The sequence below is a fragment of the Psittacula echo genome (genome assembly GCF_963264785.1).
Source record: "Psittacula echo genome assembly, chromosome: 16".
Classification (NCBI taxonomy): Eukaryota; Metazoa; Chordata; class Aves; order Psittaciformes; family Psittacidae; genus Psittacula; species Psittacula echo.
This window is the reverse complement of record NC_137752.1, coordinates 1326206-1346158: the sequence shown is the minus strand read 5'-3', so window position 1 is coordinate 1346158 and position 19953 is coordinate 1326206. Positions and strand designations below refer to the sequence as shown.

The following is a 19953-nucleotide window of genomic DNA, read 5'->3' as shown; positions in this document are numbered from 1 at the left end:
GGGCACAAACCGCCCTGGCGCACACTCATGTGCCCCGCACCACACACACTTCAGTGCTTAAAACAATCCGCGGGGCTCCCCGCACAGGGGAGCATCACGAGGGTCTCCAATGGGAGGAAAAGGCGGAAAAGAAGAAGGAACAAGAGAAGAAGAAGGATTGGTGCTGGACAAAGAGTGCCCCGCGCAGCGCGGGAAGCACTGAGAGCGCGGGAACGGCCACGCCACTGCTTTGGTGCTGCCGCGGGCTGTGCTCTGCATGCCGGAGGCACCGGGAGATCACTGGGATCAGGGTTCCTGCGCCGTGGGGCTTAAATGGGGCCAGGACAAGGGGCGCGGAGCTGAAAGCCCTCCCACCAGATTAGTTTTGGGGCTGTTTCCAGTTTCAGTGCAGGCAAGTGGTGGTTTGAGCTCATGGACGGGAAGGGGAGCAGAGCCCCGGCTGAGCCCGGGCATGGTTATTAGCCAGGAAGTTAACGAGCAACTGGGGAGACTCCTCTGGGAGCAGGGAGCCCTTGCCCGGGGGCACCGGGGTTTGGGGCTGGGGCTGCCCTGTGCCCAGGGGGGTTTCCAGGATTTTGCCTTGGGAAACCTCTCAAGTTCCATGGAGTTTGAAGGGGTTTTAAATGGGTTTGTATTTGTTTAAGAACTGGTTTATGGACACAATCAGCTCAGGAAGGGGAGGAGGGTGCCAGGGAGGGCTTGCATGGGTCTGCCCTGGACAGAAGTGGCTGAGCTGAGCAACGGGCACACGTGGGCAGGCGGGACTGGGACACGCTCCTGCATCGTGTTTCTCCTCCCTACGAGGGGGTATTTCCAGCCATTGAGAAGTGCTGGAGAAGCAGCTCTTCAGGAAAACAGCAATACGGCACAGGCACGCAGCAGTCACTGCTATACCCCACAAAGGAGTCCGCATCATGCAGCAAGGGGCTGTCAACATGGACCCACCGTGAACGCCATTCCCAAATCACAACCACAACAGGGACAGGGACAGCTCCCATGTACCCACGGCACCAGCTCGGGAGCCCTCTCGAACTCCTGCCACCATTTCTAAGTCATCTCAGTTTCTTTGCAAGGTTTCAGAGCAAAAGGTCTCTGATGGGGGGATACCACTGTCACGATGGTGCTACTGCTGCTCAGCAAGAGCACGGAACAAGGACACCGAACGCTCCTCTGCTCATGTATGGCAGCCCATGAGATATGCCCATGGGCAGCCTCACACCCGGGGGCTTCAACACCGCTCCTGCGTCATCTATAGATCCTTTTGCTCAGAAACAACCCCATTTCTGCCCACATCCGCAACAGCAAGTCCGAGGCGAGGCAGGGAAGGGGATGGCTGCTGATCGAAGCCATGGGATGCGTTTCCCCACGCAGGTCCTGGAGCTCACTCACAGCCAGAGACTCTGCAGCTGCATTTAAAAACTCAATGACCGCAACGGCTTTAGAGCCATGGCTGCAGAGAGAGCCTGCAGACAAGTCTGGCATGCAAATCAAGAGATCAAAACCTAGGTGAAGAATAAGGCCAGCCCAAGACGTGGTTATTTTCAGCTCTGCCAGGTCTGGAAAGGCTGGATCCAGCAGAGCCAGGTTCAGCTCCCAGCCATGCTGCAACCTCATCATGCGTCCACCTACTCCTCCAGGGGCTGAAAACCATTCCTGAAGCTGGGCTTTATGTTCAGTACAGAACACACCGGCTCCCGGCGAGCAGACGTGGAGGATGCGACGTCCCCGTGGGCTCGGGCAGGTGAACATCACCCTGTGGTTTTTCCTTTGGCACTTCCCAAGCGAGGGCTACCCAAAGCAAACCCCAAGCGGTTTATGGAAATCAGCGTAAGAGACATTAAAGCTAAGCTTTAATTATAGATATATGTGCTGGCAGAGGACAGGGCGGGTGCCCCAGCATCAAAACAGCTCTGAGGGGCCATTAGAAACCAGCTCTGAGGCGGTGAAAGGCAGATGAGCTCCCTGGGGTCCTGAGGAGCCTCCATGTGTGACGCACAGCCCATTCCCAACCCAGCCAGGAATGGCCAAAAATACCAGTGTCTGCCCCCCCGAGCATGCAGCTGAGAAATGCTTCCAGGGTCATTAACCTGCTGAGGAGCATCAAACGTTCCAGCCATGACCCACCTCAACACTTTAGATGGTGATGGCATCCAGACCCTGGTGATGGCCAAACCCTGCTCCAATGCACGATGCTCCCTTGTATCATGCCAGCACAAGGAGCACATGAGGATGGACAATCTCACAACTCGTAACTTCTAGGGTATTTTCTACATTACCTAACCAAGGCACGGGGCTGTCACCGAAGCACCAGGCAGGACAGGGGACAGCGATGCAGCAGTTGGCTGCCATCCCTGCGGATGGGGATGCTGCATGTGCTCCCTGCAGGAGTGTATGGAGCTGCCATCATCCTGGTGGCTTTTTGTGCCGGGGCTCAGACGGAGGCTGGGGGCTGCATTCCCACAGCCCCAGGCTGGATGCATCTTCCCCCTCCACGCCAGCCCCGAGCCTGGCGCACAAACTGCTGCGAGGGGGGAGGCGCAATTACCGATGCACCGCGCTCCCGACCCATAAATCTCCATCACGACTCATGGGTGATGTGAAGGGTGACGGAGAAGGCCTCGTCCAAGGTCAGACAGCGAGTCCCGGGGGATGGCCTGGGAACGGGAACAGCGGCCTCAAATTCCCACCCCACTCCCAGCACCGAGCCCAGGCCAAATCTGGATCTGCTCAGCGTGGGCACGTGCATTTGTTGTGTCTGCTGCACATCCTCAGTGAGTTACCAACAAGAGCCCAACGCCGCAGTCATTTCAGCAAGGCTCCAGAAAAGCTGAGACCAGAGAACTAAAAGCACGAATGAGCCGCACCGGTATCAGTGTGAGCAAACTCTGCTGCCCCAGCTCTGCCTGCCCAGCCTGGCAGCACCGGCAGGGTTGGGATGCCCGTCCCAGCCCCGCTCCGGGTGCTCCGTGTATCGCAGCCCTTTGTTCGCTCCCTCCCGCTCGCAGCACACGAGGCTTTTCCTCCAAGCCACCAGCAACAGGTTGTGTCCCTCCGCAGCAATGCGGGCACTGAAAGCATCCTGAGGCAGATGTTCCTGCGACCTCTGACCCAACACTAATGTTTTCCTGCCTGCGCTAAGCTGCCATCTGCCACGGCCGGCACAGATGACACCGCGGCATTCCCGCAGCCCAGCCCGCCCGCACGGCTCCGCATGGCAGCACAAGGGCTTTGTTCCAATATGGGATGTGCCGGCCCTGCATCAGGGCCAGGGGTGTTTCAGGGGTGCTGGGTGCATGTGGGATGCTCTGGATGCAGGGTACTCAGCGTCCATCATCCCACAGCTGAGAGCAACCACACTGACAGCACCCACTGCCCTCCGAACCAGGGCATCCTTGCAGGGGCTGGAGGCAAAACCCACCACACAAAATAAGCCAAGAAGCTAAATGGAAACCAGGTGCAACCTGGAGCACGGCCACCAGACACAAGGGGCTGCCCCCCATCCCCATCCCATAGCGGGGCAGGTCCAAGGGTGTAGCCCTACACTGCAGGAGGGGACAGGGGCTGGTGGGGAGCTCCATCCCGGCCACTGGCCCAATGTCCAGGCTGGCTCTTATCTGTGCTGCTATCATATAACCTCTTCCTCATCTTCATCTGCTGGAAGCATAAACGGCCGCAGTTGTTTTCCCCAAGGTATGAGCACCGTGGGAAAGCCAAGGAGGGGAGGCTCAAGCATCTACACAAGCCTGGTTTCGGGGTTACTTGAGAGTAATGGGGCCAGGAGAGTCCCCACTGCCTCTGGGGCAGCAGCGAGCCCAGTTCTGGGTGCAGGGTCTCCCATGCCAGCAGCCCCCGCCCTGACACCTATCCCCAAGGCTGGTTGTGGGCGATGCTGCTCTCTGTTCTGTGGTACCCACAGCAGCATCCCAGAGGAGCCACCCTCCCTGTGCCACAGAGTCCCTGCAGAGCCAGCCCAGCACAGAGGTGGTTCAGAAACCATGACCATGACCTTGCGTGGTGCGGGGGGTCCCACCAAGGGACCATCACACTCACAGAACCCTCTGTACCACCAAACACACAGTGTGACCCCACGGAGCAAAGCAAGCGTCCAAACATGAGCAGGACCCTTGGATTTCACCTGTTTGCCGGCAACAGCTCAGGAAAGGAGAAATAACCATGGGGAGAGCGTCCCTCAGTGCACACCAGACCACACTGCACAGTGCTCCCAGCTACAGAGCAGTGACACGACCCTGCCCCATCGTCCCCGCACCACGGGGTCACCGTCATCCCATGGCTCATGAAAGGAACCACAGCCACCGGCTTCCACACCCCCTGCCAGCACCTGCACACCCGGAGCGTTAAACCCGCTTCCCATCAGGCATCCACGCACAAGAGCCACCTTTCCAGTCGTGCCAGTGGCTTCCCGCTTGGCACAGCCTGGGAGCAACACCCCAGCTTGCTCCTGAAGCTACACCCATCCCGTTAAGACACGTTCGCTCAGTGCCAGCCCAGGGAACCCTGACCTGCTCCCGCTCCAATCCTGACAGAGAACAGGCTGGTGCTTGGGATGTCTCCGTGTCATTAAGACATCTGCTTCTTACTCCATCTTCCCACTCCATCTTGCTCCATTTGTTCTTATTCCATCACCTTTCAACGAGCCCCTCCTGTGTTACTACATGAAGCATCTTTAGGAACCACAGGTGCATATAACTGCCTGTGAGATGGATTCCCAGCAGCATCAGCCCACCTTGGAAACACCCCGCAGAGTGCAGAAGCATGCTCTGGGGCCATGGAAAGGCAGACGGGCCTGGAAAACCATCCTGCCGGGAAAGCAGAGCTCAGCACCACGGGCTCTGGTCCCATCTCCTGCCCTGTCATCACCACCCTGCTCAGGGTGGCACAGCACCTCCGGAGCCAGCAGAAGGAGGATGGATGCAGGGAGACAAGGAGCACTTTGAACACTGCCCTGCCCTCCCTGGGGCACACGGGGCCATGGATGTCCCCCCTGCCCTGCAGCCTGAGCCGCGCTCACCACCCCTCACCTGCAGTTCCACACTGTGGTGTTCAAGGCCAGGTTGGATGAGGCCTTGGGTGCCATGGTTTAGTGTGAGGTGTCCCTGCCCATGGCAGGGGGGTTGGAACTGGATGATCTCAAGGTCCTTTCCAACCCCAACTATTCTATGATTCTGTGATTCTATGGCACCTGCATCCATCAAGAACCCAAGGGCTTCACCACGCTCCCAGGAGACCCAGCGCAGAGCTGCCCTGCTCCCCTTGCCCATGCAGGGCGCCCCGGCCGGGCCATGCACCCCAAGGTTCCCACCGGTGCCACCGCGCTCTCCCGGCGCCGGCACAGCCCCACAGACACCTCCACAGCCACAACGCTGCTCCTGGCACCAAACCCCAGCACCAAACCCAAGCAGTGGTTTTCATGGAGCCCCATCCAGGCCCTGCATTATTAAACACGCTGGGACACCGTCCTGGGAACAGAGCCGGAGTTTCACCCAGCAGGTTACTTCCAGTGACACCAGGTTAATAAAGCCAGATTAGATCCCCAGTCTTGTTTAATTAAAAAGAGCAAACTGCAACCCAAAGCCTTTGATGTGTTGGGTTTTTTTTTTTGTTCCATTTCATTTTTGACCTAGCCCAAGCCATCTAATTGAGATTTTTAAGATCCAGACTTTCATCTTGAGAGAAACTAAAGGAATTCCCAAAGCTGGATACACTCATGGATGGGAGCGGGGAGAAAACATGCTAGAGCTGTGTTCCTCCTACCACTGGGATGGGGAGAGGGAAAAAATAATGGCTTTGTTTCTTAAGCAGACATTAGTCAGGACACTTTGAGAATCAAAGTGCCCATTGTAATGAAAAACAATATAATGCCATTGCTAAGCAGTGGCCAGGCTGCTCACCGCCTGGTAACCGGCTACCTGGGAAGGAGCTGCCTTTCAATGGAGCTGCATTCACAATAAACATGAAAGATGCTGAAGGAAGAGACCAAGACAAAACTCGTCTCATTCCCACCCTCAACAATGGCAGCCATGACACAGCTTTTCCCCCGTTGATGTTTTTTATATCCTCTACTGGTGCAAATCCCCATTGTTTGTGGGAGCGGGGTCCCTGCGCCAAGCCCTGCTCTCCCTGCTCATCCCGGTCCCTGCTCCTTCTCTTGGAGGAGCCCATTCATGGGGGGACCACGAAGGATGTGCTTCCAGCGGAGGATCCCCAGGGAACACAACTATGGCCACCCCTCACCATGCACCCACAGGCAGGGGTGAGTGTCCTGGAGCTGGTCCTAAGGCAAGTGCCCACATCCACATGGGAGGATGCCCGCGGGACACTATGAAGTGACCCGGCTCTTTCCCTCCATGGTGCTGCCCAGCAGCTCTGGCATTTGGGAGCACCCGCTGCAACCTCTCCCTGCTTCGAGTTCCCATTTGTCCTCATTCTCCCTCAAAAACTGCTCTATTCTTTAAGCCAGCAGAAGGGAAAGTTGGAATCTGGGGAGATGAGGAATTTCCACCTCCCCAGGCCACCTGCAGCGCAGCACTGCCGATGACACCCTCCCTTCCCCATCCCTCTCAGGGTAAACGCCCGTTTTCACCAGCTCTGGATGCCAGTGCAGGGTGAATTCCCGCTGGGAGCTCTGGTGCACACCGGTGCCGGGGTCACCATCACACTAAGGGATGATGAGCTCTCTTATTCTTTTCCCTTTCACCCTCAACTCAAGTTTTGGGCAAACACCGCGCTGCTTGAGAGCCAAATATGGAAAACTCCCACCCGGGCCACGCGTGACCCCAGCATCCCACTCTTCTAATCCTGAACATAAAACCTGAGATTAGGATCTGCACAGGCACCAAGAGTTTAAACAAGCTATATTTAGCTCTGATATTTATAAACAGGAGGAGAGGGGGGGTTCTGCAGAGCACACGTGTGCCCCTGCGGCACAAACCCTACCAAAAGCTGGAGCAATTCAAACCGGGATGAGACGGTGAAGCAAAGACAGCAATGGCCAAACAGCAACGGGTCCATCTCCCAGCCATGAAGCTGTTGGTTTCTCTTTACAAGCAAAGCAAAGCTCCCCAAAACAGTGATCAACAACAAAACCCTCACCCATTGGAAACTGCGGCCCGAGGGATGTAAAGCACCTCTGAGCAGACGATAGCTGCCCGGATCTGTATCCCGGGATTTCTGTTGCTGCCGAGTTTAACCAAGGAAACGGCGAAAGAAGGAGGGAGGGAAGCCTCTGCCTCCGACACCTTTTGCCGGCAGCAAACCCTGTGTCAACATGACGCCCTCGCCGAGGGAGCAGGGACAATGGTGGCGGCTCTGCCCTCCGGCCGCAGCCCGCATTCCTGCCCCCTCCCCTGGAAACCCCCCTTTTGTGGGGAGCAGCAGGCCCTGTGAAAGGGCCGTCTGTCGCCCTGCCTTTTGACTTGCAGGTCTGTGTCTAACATGTTAATAGGGGCTGCAGAGAGGCCCCCCCTCCTCCTGGGCTGCTCCCCACAGGGTCACTCTCCCAGCCCGCTCCAAAGCCAATGGGCAGCGGAAGCCGGTGGAGGTGCATGTCCCGCTGATGGTCCATGTCCCGCTCTCGGTCCATGTCCCGCTCTCGGTCCATGTCCCGCTCTCAACAGGCACATTCCTTCACCAGCCCCTAAAGAGCTGTCCAATGGGTTAACCCACAGTGTCTTTGGAAGGGTCTTTTCCCTATCCCCCTGCACAAGGATGCAGCAGTGGGTTGGGAGCGCTGGGACACGCTCTCCTCCATGGCTGCTCATCGACAGGATGATTTCCTTCCTTCTTTCTGAAAATAAATCACTGCTCACTCACAAACACTCAAACCCCCAAGGGCAGTGTGGTCTTTGGGGTCTCCATTGCCCTGCCGATGCTGGCTCTCTCAGCAAAGGGACACGGCCAAAGGCCCCTTTCATTGCTCCTCTTGGGGACATTTGTGGTGGACACATCATGCCAGGAGCCACAGAGGAGGATGAGGAGGGATGAGCAGGATGCAAGACTCAGCCCTGCAGCCCCAGCTCTTGCAACAGCCTGGGACTGATCCTGCACAGCCCTGGAGGTCCCAGCACAGCCTGGCACTGCTGCTCTCTGCTACACTGACTTTAGATCAAGCCCAAAGCCACGGGCTCCCAGCCCACCACCACCAGGCTGCTTGCCTGCAGGGTGCCCCTTCTATTAAATAGGGGCAATGCTATAGCATCATTAAAACTTAATAAATCCATTTCCCATATAAATACAGATTTTGGGGAAGGAATTAGGATGAAAACTTGTTAAAAGAAAATGACTTCTGCACAAATAAATTTTTGCAACTTGACTGAGCGTGAAAGTTTCCCATTAAAATGCAGCTCTGCTCCCTCGCTGGAAATGGGCAAGAGCCCCATAACCAGGCCCTAAACATTAACTGTTTAACTGGCTTTTCCAATATTAACTCCGGGCCACGGTGGGGGAAGGGGAGGGCATGAGGGGTGAAAGCCTGAGGTAGACATTAACTACCACTGTGCGAGGGAAGCGCACACTGCTCGCATCCCACTGGCACCACGCTCCCAGTGTGGAGCAGTGGGTGGGATGCTGCCCCGTCAATTAGGCTGGATGGTCATTGTAGGTCCATTCCAACTGAATATGTTCTATTCTGAGGCAGAGCTGCCCATATGGCCCAGCCAAATGTCTACTTCCCATCCCCAACTCCTCACATAGGCTTTAGTCCTGATCCTGCACCTCTCACACCAAGCACTGCATTACCAGCAGGCACCTCCATCACCCAACTATAGAATCCCAGACTGGTTTGGGTTGAAGGGACCTTAAATCTCATCCAGTCCCAACCCCTGCCACGGGCAGGGACACCTTCCACTGGAGCAGCTTGCTCCAAGCCCCTGTGTCCAACCTGGCCTTGAACACTGCCAGGGATGGGGCACAATTATTCACCTCCAGAAGCCAGGATGCTCCTGACAGGTTGTGCTGCTTCATCTCGCACCTAAACAGGTTTTAACGTTCAGACAAGCAACAGCAAATGGAGGGAAACTGAGGCACTAAGAGGTCCTGGCTTGACATATCTGGGAACCCCCAAGAGCATCCTGTAGGGCAGACCCCTGCCCATGGGGTGCTTGCTGACACAGGGATGTGAGAGGAGGGACCTGACCCACCAGGACACCCTAGAGCTATAGACAGAGGCACTGCAACAGGTCCTGGCACTGCCACACACTGAGGAAGGCAGAGTCCATACAAGTGTGTGTAAGTCTGACCAGGCATCATGACACCTCTGCCAGCTGGAAGCAGCACGGAGCAGCTCTACCAGCAACACTCAGATGTCAAAGTAAGGACTGCGGTGTCTCCAGCTGGGCACCTCAAACTGTCCTGGGGCTCTCCAAGCAGACAGATGGGGGCTGCTATGGTCTGGTGTCACTAAGACCTAGCAGAGTACTGCAAAGACCTCCCAACATCACATGCAATAGATGTGCAGAGAGTTGTGCTGTTAAATCCAACTGGAGCTTCCTCAGCCCTTCAGAGCCCCAGCTTTGCAACCAATGACCAGACCCTGCCAACACCAGCGGTGCCAAAGCAGGGTCTTGACCCTCACATGTCTCTGCTCCTGCTCCAGGATGGCTCCATGTTCAGACACCCAAGAAGCAAAACTGCAGCACCCTCCTCAACACCAGAGCAGTGTTTTATGCTTATTCCCAATCATTGGTCAATGCAAGATGCTGCAGCTCTACCACAGACCAAAGTGTGAGCACCAACACAATACCCATGGTGAGCAGTACTTGGGTTGGTGGTAACATCAACCTGCTGCTGCTGACACCTTTCAAGGCCAACCCCAAGGAGCCCAGCACTGCAGGACAGAGCCCTGGACAGATGGTCTGGGAAAGCTGGGATACCTCCTCCCTACAGCAAATCTGGGCTCATGAGGGCACCACGCAGCAAGGCAGCGTCAGGGATTTGTGGGATTTCAACACAGCTGCTGGGCTGGGTGACTGCAGCATCACCTTTTGTGTGCCAAGGAATGAGATGAAAACGCCACTGAGAAAGCATCTGGAATCACCCCAGACCATCACCTCTCCGTCCTGATGGCCCTTCTGGCCCTGGGCTCCAAAGCATGGAGCAGCCCAAGCACCCCAGCTCCATCTCAGGCAGCAGAAGCCAAGCAGTCCTCAGGGATGGCTGGACACAGCCACAACCCACAGCCCCACGTGGAGCAGGAGGACCCTGAACACCTTTTTGGCCCCTTGGATAGAAGCAGGACTCAACCAAGACCCCACTGCAGGTCTGCCTTCCCAGGGGGCTTCAAGTTGTATCCCAAAGGCTTTTCCACTCCACAGCCCCAATACATGGTCTCAAACCTCCACCTGGAACTTGGCACGTTAACCATGGAGAAGTCTCCATCCAGATCCAGAGCTCACCAGCTCTCAGCAAGTGCACCCCGAGGCTACTCCCTCATTAAACACACTGATGCTCTATAAATTTCACATTCCACTCAGGTACACACACCGTTACCATGCGGGACACCTCCCAACATGAGCAAAATGAGGGTCACCACCTCCGGGCCTGGAAAGAGCAGGTTAATTTCCAAACAATGTTATTTTAAAACTTGCTAACTGCCTCCTGATTATGTTATCCAAGCCCTTAATTGGTGAACAGCTTGATCTTGCAGTGACTTATACATGTCTCCCTCGTGTTACATACAATAAACTGGAACAGCCTTGGAACAAATGGATATCTCATGGCTTCCAGCAGGTAGGAAGACAAGGAGCCAGGTGGTTGAGATGGAAGAGGTTCTGGTGGAATAAAACATACCCCGTACCATGAAGCACACAACCTGCAGAAGCTGTCCATGGCGCAGAGCCCCATGCACTGCATCACACATCTAAGAGCTGCAAGAACCCAGGACACAGCCCCAGATCTCAGGTGACGATGGCCACTGTGAACACCTCATCCCCTCTGCATCCATCCTGGGGAGCCCCTGAGCACATTCATCTCAGCAGGCATCACCCCATCTCTCCTGTTCATCTGCATGCTGCAGGAGATCCCTACCGATGTATCTCCTCTTGAACGTGACCCGCACTGGCTCCTGCCCAAACGCAGTACCACCAAGTATCCAAGCCATGAAAGAAACCAACACAACACCTCATCCCAACCAAGAGACTCCCAAGGTAAGTTAATGGGAGTCAATAACCGATAACCATCACGACACCTTGCAGAGAGGAGAGATGTGAACAGAGATTCCTCTGGAGCCCTGAGCTCCTGCGGCTGCAGCAGTGACCTCACCAGCTGGGCTCCTCAGCTCTGCTTCCCTTCCACTGGAATCTGCAGCAGGTGACGCTTTTGTGTTTGTAATCTCCCCTCTGACCCATTTCCACCTTGTTCTTTCCGAGAATGAGATCAGACTCGAACGAGCCACCAAGAGTTCTCAACATGGCTGAATCACCGCTCCTCTACTTCTTTGAGGGCTTCCTCTGGTTGATTGTCCCACACTCCACCCTCTTCCTCCCCAGCACCCAGACTGCATTTTTTCTTTGTTATTATTTCATGGAAATAACGTTGGGTTAAAGCACATGAGAAAAACCAAACCAGAAGGAAACTTCCGCCCTTTACAATGAGATAACAATGACTGAGCAGTTGAATAACTTGAAGGGCACAGGGAGCTGCAGGGCTCACATCGCTCCTCTGTCTTCCTCCTCGTCTCCTAAAAGAGTTTGGAGCTAAAATAATCATCTCTTCCCACAACAATCCCCCTCTGACTGTTTCTTCCAATGTTTCTGGCCAGCTGCCCATGGAAGCTGGTGATGGCAACGGGCATCAGCTCAGGAGCCATTGCCCCGGCTGAACTACAACACGGTGCTGATTCATAAACAGAGGAAGTACTTTAGCAAACCGACTCTTCCCCCTTTTCAGCGTAAGCCCAGGGATTAATTTAACTTGTTCTTTCCCTTTGCTGTCTCCTTTGCTTCTCTGGGAAGGACTATGACAACCCAGGCGCAGCTCCTCTGACTTTAATGGTGAAGGGCTGGTGGAGCGGGGTCTGAAACCCAGCCCTCTTTCATGCCATCTGCTTTTAACTAGCGGAGCAAGGGAGGTCCTGGGAATAAAAGTCACATGGCACCGCAATCTAAAATCAGCCCTGCTCATTTCCAGGGATGCCAGTCAAAACGAGGCTTAGCCAACAGCTTAATTAGGAGCTATTGCTAGAAGTCAAAACGACCTTTTGGGAAAACCTTGTCATTTTGCCTGGGAAAATGCCTTTGACGGAGGCAAGTGCCTTTTCTGGAAAGCCACAGCTCCCCAGTGCCATGAGACCACACGTCAAACACTGCAGCAGCCACCGGCTGCAGACCGGACCTTACAATGGTGTGAGCGGGACAGAAACACCCAGGGACAGAAACATCTCATGGGTCTGTGCTGGAAGTTCCAGCACTGAAAGTCCCGGCTGCCCTTGCCAGCATGGAAAGTGGCTCCAGAGGCAGCTTCATGAGCCCTCCAGCCGATAACTGCTCGGTCCTTTCCACTCAATTCCAGCCCTGCACACCCCAGACTGCCTGGCAAAGGGACAAGCAAGATAAGGCACCTGGAGCCTTACAAACCACTGTAAAATAATGAAGGCAGAGAAAGCTGTTTGTCTCGCACTGGTGATTCCCTTTCCGTAACAGGGCTGATAACTGGGGTTGGGAGTTATCAGAGGCGTCTTCACGTAACCCAACCAAGCGGACGCTTGTCCGCTGGAGCAGCGTCTCCCTCGTACGCTCTCTATTTCACTCCACTTTCTAATTGGATTTGTGGGGGCAGCACAATGGGGCTTTATGGCCAAACTTTGTTAAGTGCCAGCCTGAGCAGAGATGTGGCCAGCAGCCAAAATGGTGCATTTCCCGCAGGCGCCAAAGGGCAGTGCCAAGCTTTCCTGCGTCTGGTATCTGTGCTCTTGGCTCTGCTTTGTTTGAGAAGCTTGGAAGCAAAACTGCTCGCAAAGAGATATTCAAACAAGTGAAAAACCAGGATTTTGCAAGCTGCGATCAGACACCTTGGGAAGCTGCACCTCTAATATCTGCCCCCATCGCCCACAGAGTGTACCCGGCACGGGACAAGTGCTTTAACACACTGAGCACACACCTTGGTCTCCTGCAGTAATAACTCACATGCACTCGTGAAGCCATCCCAGCGTCTGCAGCCAAGAGCAGGGGGTTATTCACAGCTAAAGGAGTTCTTTAAAGTTAACTTTTCCTCTTGGAAACCCCACCCCAAGCCTACTTTGGAGGCTTCTCCTCCAAATAGAGCTCGCACACATCAGGTCTAATTAGATTCCATCACCATCTGCACATGAAATGTAAATCAGGAGGTGCAGAGACTTAAGGAAAAAAAAGGGAAGAATGACCACAAGGAGAAGGAGGGGTGTAAGGTTGGGGAGGGGGTGGAGGGTTGGGCATTCTGGGAAGCCATACATGATTAGTCACACAGCATTAATCTGCCTCCCTTAACAATAGCTGCCGAATTTCGACCGAATCCCAGCTGTCGCTCTTTGAATGAAAGAAAACAAGATTTAGAGCGTCAAGCGTTGGTAAGGGCTTCTGTGCAAAAAAAAAGTGGCGTGCATTCATTAGTGGCTCACAAAGGGACCCAGCCTTTGTCCATTAAATTGCTCATGTGCCTGATTGATTTGCTGATTTATTTGCACCAAAGGGTTGGGGGGCTCCGCTTGGAGAAGGGGGCAGGAGGTGCCCGGCTGCTGGGCAGAGTAACGGCACCCAGGCGGGTTTGCAAGAAAGCAGCCCACATTGTCAAGGGAAAGCACCATTCAACAGGTTGGGATTGGAAATGCCTTCAGGTTCCTGCGCCGAGGACTTCCTCTTTGGGAATCTGGGGTGGGTGGGAACGTCTCCCCGCCTGCTCACAGCTCAGGCCACGTTCAACAGGCAGAGGGGAAATCTGGCCGGAAAACTGAGCCTTGCCCATTCACATTTCTTTTATGGAATAGTTTTTAAAAGGGAGCTGGAGCCTTATTCACTTCTCTTGGTTATTGTTCCCTGGGAGCCGGGAGTGAATCGGCCATCGCTGCGGTGGGTCGGTTGGTCCTTCAAAGAGCCCCAACGCTTCACACATCCGTTTCTCCACAATCAGCTTGGAGAAAACTCTGGCCTGGGTGCCAGGTTCCACCAGGAATGCCGGGATGGACCCAGCTTGGCACTGGTGCCAGCAGGATGCGGGAGGGGGTGGGTGGCTCTGCTCCCCAAGGTGATGCCCCATAGACAGCAATGGGGCAGCTCCATCAGCCAGAGCCACACCATGAAACCTCTCTTGAGTCTTTATTGGAGTTATATTGGCCACTGCACCCCAAATAGCCGGGGTGCAAGGACTGAAAGGCAACGCTTCGGGGCCAGGAGGGAGTAGCTGGAAGGCAGACAGACAGACAGACAGCCTCCCTCCCTGCCCAAAGGTCCAACGAATGCTGCGGGCTGGCCCTACCTCCTGCTCCATCATCAGGGCAGTCTGCATAGGTTAACACCAGCAAAACATGGCCCTTTGCCCATGTTTTTCCACCCCGCGAGGAACAAAGCCCGATCCTGCCAAACTCGTGGCGACTCCTACACAAGCAGGTTATTCTTGCCACTCAAGGAAAGAAAATGCATCTTGCTCTATTAAATCCAGAGCCTTCAAAGCAAAGTCAACATACATGTCAATACTTTGGTCGGGGGAAGATGAAAATCCTCTGGCTCCTCCATACTTACTGGCACACCTCCGTCCCGTTGAGGAAAGTTTCACACTTGCCCCCGTTGAGGCAGGATTCAGCAAGCTGCGTGCACCGTAAACCTGCGGAGAGGAGGAGAGCGTTACCCACAGCGCAGGGCCCGGTGGCAGAGGCAGGGGGGTCACTTGGAATGGGGACAGGCTCCTCATGGCCCCCAGTGAGCCGGGGGCTGCAGCACCTGCAGGGTGATGGAGTCAGGCAGGGGCCGGGTGCTGAGAGCCTCTACCTAAAAATAAGCTGGGGGTGGGCTCGAGGGGAGACTCTGGCCTCTCCTCCGGCGCGAGGGCTGACAGAGAGAAACCCCAGATCAGGCCCTTGAGTGACAAATGCCATTTGGGAAAAGCCACCCGCCCGAGGGCTCATTGGTTACCGTGCAGTCGGTAACGAAATGAGTCGCCCGTCACAACTTGCTATGAGTAAAGGTTTCATTGTCTGGCCCTCAGAGCCAAATTCTGCTCAGTTACCACAGCAACTCGCTCAAAGCACCAGAATCGCTTCCGATTTGCGCCCTGGCTCGCTCTTCCCCTTCTCCGTCCCGCTCACTCTTCACGGTAACCGGTTCTGCCACACGCGTGTGCAGCCCAAGCGGTTTCAAATTGAGAGACTGCAGCTTCGTGCTGCCACCACCAGAACACAGCTTCCCCCCTGCACAGACGGCTGCTGAGCCCCCCGCACCCGGGACACCCCCCTGCGCTCCGGGCTCTGTCCCCCAGCAAGTCCCATGGGGATGGAGCAGGGAGCTGGGGACCGCTCCGGCCCGGCACAACTTTGCCTCCGAGGGGCCGGGCTCGGTTCTCAGCCCGGGCTGCCCCAGTGCAGAGGAAAGGAGCCGGAGCCCCATTGCTTTCATGTCCCCAAACCCTCCCAGGACCCTCCTGCTCCGCAGGAAGCAGCTCGCTAAGCCCCGGGTCGGGGCTGGGGTACGCAGAGCCCCGGGAGCACGGCAGAGCCCCGGCCCCTGGGGGCGGGGGGGGGGGCTGCTCCCCGCTCCGCCCCGCACCTCCGGCCACTTTTAGGGCTCTTTCCCCGGCCCCGACCGGTCGCCCCCCATGGTCGCTCAGCGCTTTGCGGGCGAAGCGCCGGGCCCTGAGGGAGCCCCGTCGGGCTTTCAAGAAACAGGAAACCGAGAGAAATGTGCAAAACGGCCGAAAGCTCTCGCGGAACAAGCGGCAGCAGCGCGACCGCCCTGCGCGCCCCTCCGCGCCCCGAGCCCGTCGTCAGCGCCGCCTGCCCCGGCTCCCCTCCGCACCCTGCTCCGACCTGCCCCGCGACGGCAGCGAGCGCAGGGCTCCGCGGACCCCCCGGGACCGAGCCCCGAGCGCCACCTCCAGCGGGGCACCGAGCCCCGCTCCCCCCCCACCGCGGTTCCGGTCTCGGCTCCCCCGGCGGCGTCGAGCTCCGGTTCCCACCGCAGGAGCTGAGCGCGGTTCCCGGGCATCCCCCGGCACCGAGCCCCGGTTCCCACGGGGACCCCGCGCCCTAGACCCCTCCCGACGCCGCCGCCCCGCCGGGACCGGCCGTGCCCGGGGCGCACGCCGCGCCCGGCCCCGCTCTCGGCAAACTTCCTGCCGGGCGCTGGTGGGGCCGGTCCGGGGCCCGTCGCGGCGGCCCTCACCTCGCGTCAGGGCGGGCAGCAGGAGCACCAGGAGCCCGGGCGCCAGGAGCCGCTCCATCCCGCTCTGCTCCCGCCGCTCACAGCCGCATAGATCCGCGGGGCCTCGGCCGAGCCGAGCCGGTACCGGTGCGCGCTGCCCCGCAGGGAGCCCCAGACACACCGCGCCCAGCGCCGAGCGCAGCGACTCCGAGCGCCGGCGCCTCCCGCGGCTGCTCAGCCCCGGCGGGCCGGGCCGGGCCGGGCGGGAGGGCGGGGGGGGGGCGGGACGGCGCGGGATGGGGCGGGATGGGACGGGACGGGACGCTCCTCCCTACCCGGCCCGAGGGGCCGCCGCTGGGAGCCCCCTTCCCGCCACGGAGGGACCCTGCGTGGGACGGGAGTGGGGTTGCGGGGTCCGCGTAGCCCCCGCGGGCAGCCCCAGTGCAGCCCCTTCCCCCCTGGACCCACCGGACACCCCCGGTGCAGTCCCCCTGCCCCACGCAGCCACCGGACACCCACAGTGCAGATTTAACACCCCCCCCAGGCCTGGTGCAGCCCCACCTCGATGCAGCAAGCCTGGGCAGCCCAGGACACCCACAGTGCAGCCCCCCATGGAGCCCCACAACCCCACAATGAGGCCTCCCTTCCCCATCCAGCACAGCCCTCCCATGCAGGCAGCGCAGAGCCTTGGTGCAGGCTCGGACACCTCCAGGCAGCCCCCACATGGTCCCAGTACAGCCCCCAGACATCCCAGTGCAAGCCCAGACCCCTCCAGTTCAAGCCCTCACCCCAGCCTTGGTGCAGTCCCCCCTGCACACCTGCATAATCCCAGTGCAGTTTCCCCCATTCTCATTGCAGCCCCAGTACAGCCCTGGTGGAACCCCGTTAACCAACCTCAGTACAGCCCCTGCATGGCCCCCACGGGCTGCAGCACCTGCCCAGGGACCGCAGGAGGACCCTGACCTGCAGCGTGTCCATGCAGGGCCCTGCATGGGGACACACGGGAATGGGGCGGTTGTAGCAGCTGTTTGCACCAGGGGGACCAAGGCTTGGGCTGAGCATCCCCTGGGATCACATGGAGCTGGGAGCAGGGTGTGTTTGAGGGCACAGGGTGGGATTCCCCCTTGACCTGCCCCACGCTGTGGGTGCACACAGGTAACACCAAGCCACTTCCTACCTGCCCTCCGCAAGCGCAGGCAGCACGCCCGGAGCTGGGGTCGGGTGCTGTTTGTTGTGCGCTGTGAAGCAGTGAGCTCGCAGGCCCAGCCCCATGCGCCGCATCCACATAAACAAATAAACCAGGAAGGTTGGGAAGCCAAACCCGGGAGGCAGCCCCACAACCCGAGCGGTGCATGGGCTGCCTGTGCACGTAGTGCTGCCCGCGGGGCCTGCGCCCTCATCCCGAGTCCCCAGAGCCCCCTGCAGCCTGTGCCGTGCTCAGTCCTGGCACACCAAACTGCCCCGGAGCCGGTGGCGTGGGAGCGTGGGGATGTCCCACCTGAAACCCTGCAGGCCCTGAGGCCCCGGACGAGCTGAAGCGCTTAAACTCGTGTTTGTGGGTGTCACCGGAGTGCTCAGAGGCTGTACCCACCACCAGAAACGGCCCGTGTCAGGGTGTTACTGACTGACGCTTCCTATGGGGTTGTGGGGGCGAGCCCTGCTCAGCCAAGACATGGGGTGGGGGGGGGGTAAATGCTCAGAGCACAGAGAATTGGGGTTACTGAGTGCCCTGGGGATGGGGGTACCTAAATCCCATTGGGCGCCTGGGTTTGCCCCTGAGCCCCTCGAGCTGTAGCTGTTGGAAGCTGTCAGATGGTTCTTTACTGATCAAAGATGGGAATGTGTGGGTCTGGCTGCCAGCCTTTGGCTGAAAGCTTGGGAAAGAGGAAGAGGAGCGAGGGTCAGCAATGGGTTAATGGGAAGGAGGTGAAATCGCTGTCATCTGTGTCTCTCATCACAGGGCACCTCTCCACCAGCCCCCCGGCTCATCCCAGCCCATGCCCCATGCCAGGCCTGGTGTTATCCCACTGCTTCCTGTTGTAAACGATTTCCAGAGCAAGTGTGAAACAATTAAACAAACCCAAGGGCAGAGTCTGCTGCTCAGATCAAAGCAGGGAGCCCTGCAGCAGGACCTCGCTCCCGTGCTCCCCCCTTCCCTGCTCCTCCTGCATTCATTTGGGCTCCAAACCAGTGCCCTGACCTGGGATGGGGATTGGGGCTCTGAGGGTGCTTGGGGTGCTCGGGGTTCGAGTGACAATGGGAGCTCAAACCCCTTTGAAACCTTAAAGCATCCCAGGGAGCTGCCTCTCAGCTCAGTCTGTCATGATAGAGCAGGGGCAAGGCCAGGCCGTCAATGTGTTTCGAGAGCAAATAACAGATGCCGAAGAGCATGAGGCTGTAATGGCTCTTCACTGTCGTTTGCTACCCTTGGCAGGGAAGCGGGTGCTCCCTGTTTTATCCTCCCAGCATCACAAGTGGGATGGCAGCAGCCAGGCAGAGGGATGTAGCCTCTGTGTCCCCCCTGGCTGAGCAGCATCCCTGTGCCAGCTCATCCTTGTGCCACCATGATCCTGTGCCACCACCTTCAGCCTCAGCCCGAGGCAAGGCTGCCGCGAGGGCAGCCTCAGGTTCCCAGCACTCAAAGTTCTCTGGAGATGGACACTTCTGCTCCCTTTCTCCATCCCAGGAAGGAGGGAGCACCTCGGCTCTACCTGCCTGGAAACAGGGCTGTGGCTTTGCCCGGGCTTGTTCCCCACATGCAGAAAGCTCCGTGTGTTCGGCTCCTGCAGAGAGCCCCCAGCCCCACCGGATCACTGGGGCCATTTCTGGGGCTGTCGGGGTCCCTGCTGTGCCCGTGTCACCTGGGGATGGAGGGGTGGCGATGCCTCGAGCAAGCTGCTCTAGTGGGAGATGTCTCTGCCCGTGGCAGGGGTTGGAGCTGGGTGAGCTTTAAGGTCCCTTCCAATACAAACCAGGCAGATTCTATGCAGTGGAGACATGGGGGGCACAAGCATCTCGGTGCGAGGACGACCCCTCCATCCAGGCGCTGCTGTGGGATGGTGCCGTCCTTCCCCTGGTACAGAAGATCTGGTGCAAGACCCTCACAGGGAACCTCCTCAATCCCAAACGCCTCCTCCAGAGACTCCTACCAGGAACAGAAGGCAAAGGGAGGAAGGCAGAAGTCAGCGTCCAACATAAATCTTTGTGCAAGAAGGGGTGAACACGACATAAATCCAGGGAAACTTTTCCTTGTGAGTGGTCTTCAGGGGTTAAAAGTGATGGGATTTTAGGTACTTTTAAACGCAGCCTTCATAAAAGGCTTTAATAGAACCCCTGGCACCCATCCACGCGATCAGCGATGGCCAAACCCGAGCCCTCCACACATGGCTCAAAGTTTTAATAAGTTACAAATAAATGAGCAAAACTCTGGGAATATTTTTTCGTTCCTGCGAGCTAAGAAAACGGCGTCCGTTAAAGCAGGGCCGGGCGCAACCAGGAACAGGTACTGCACATCTGTAAAGGATTTTCATGTCTCCAGGGGCTGGAAAAAACCCCTCCGTGAGAGCAGCGATCCTTGGGTATAAATTCTGGCGGATATTTTGCCTTGACAGCTCCG

General features: G+C 57.4%; 1 protein-coding gene across 2 annotated transcripts in view; it reads right to left on the bottom strand.

Moving 5' to 3' along the window:
• The window catches only part of NOTCH1 (notch receptor 1), a gene marked incomplete at its 5' end in the record, with an annotated part of 40881 nt that extends 24465 nt beyond the window's left edge, over positions 1–16416 (bottom strand). For both annotated transcript variants that reach the window (XM_080630610.1, XM_080630611.1), the window contains 2 exons: positions 14724–14805; positions 16359–16416. In XM_080630610.1, coding sequence (XP_080486736.1) covers positions 14724–14805; positions 16359–16416 — 140 coding nt within the window. The remainder of the gene's footprint in view (positions 1–14723; positions 14806–16358) is intronic.
• Positions 16417–19953: the final 3537 nt, after the last annotated feature.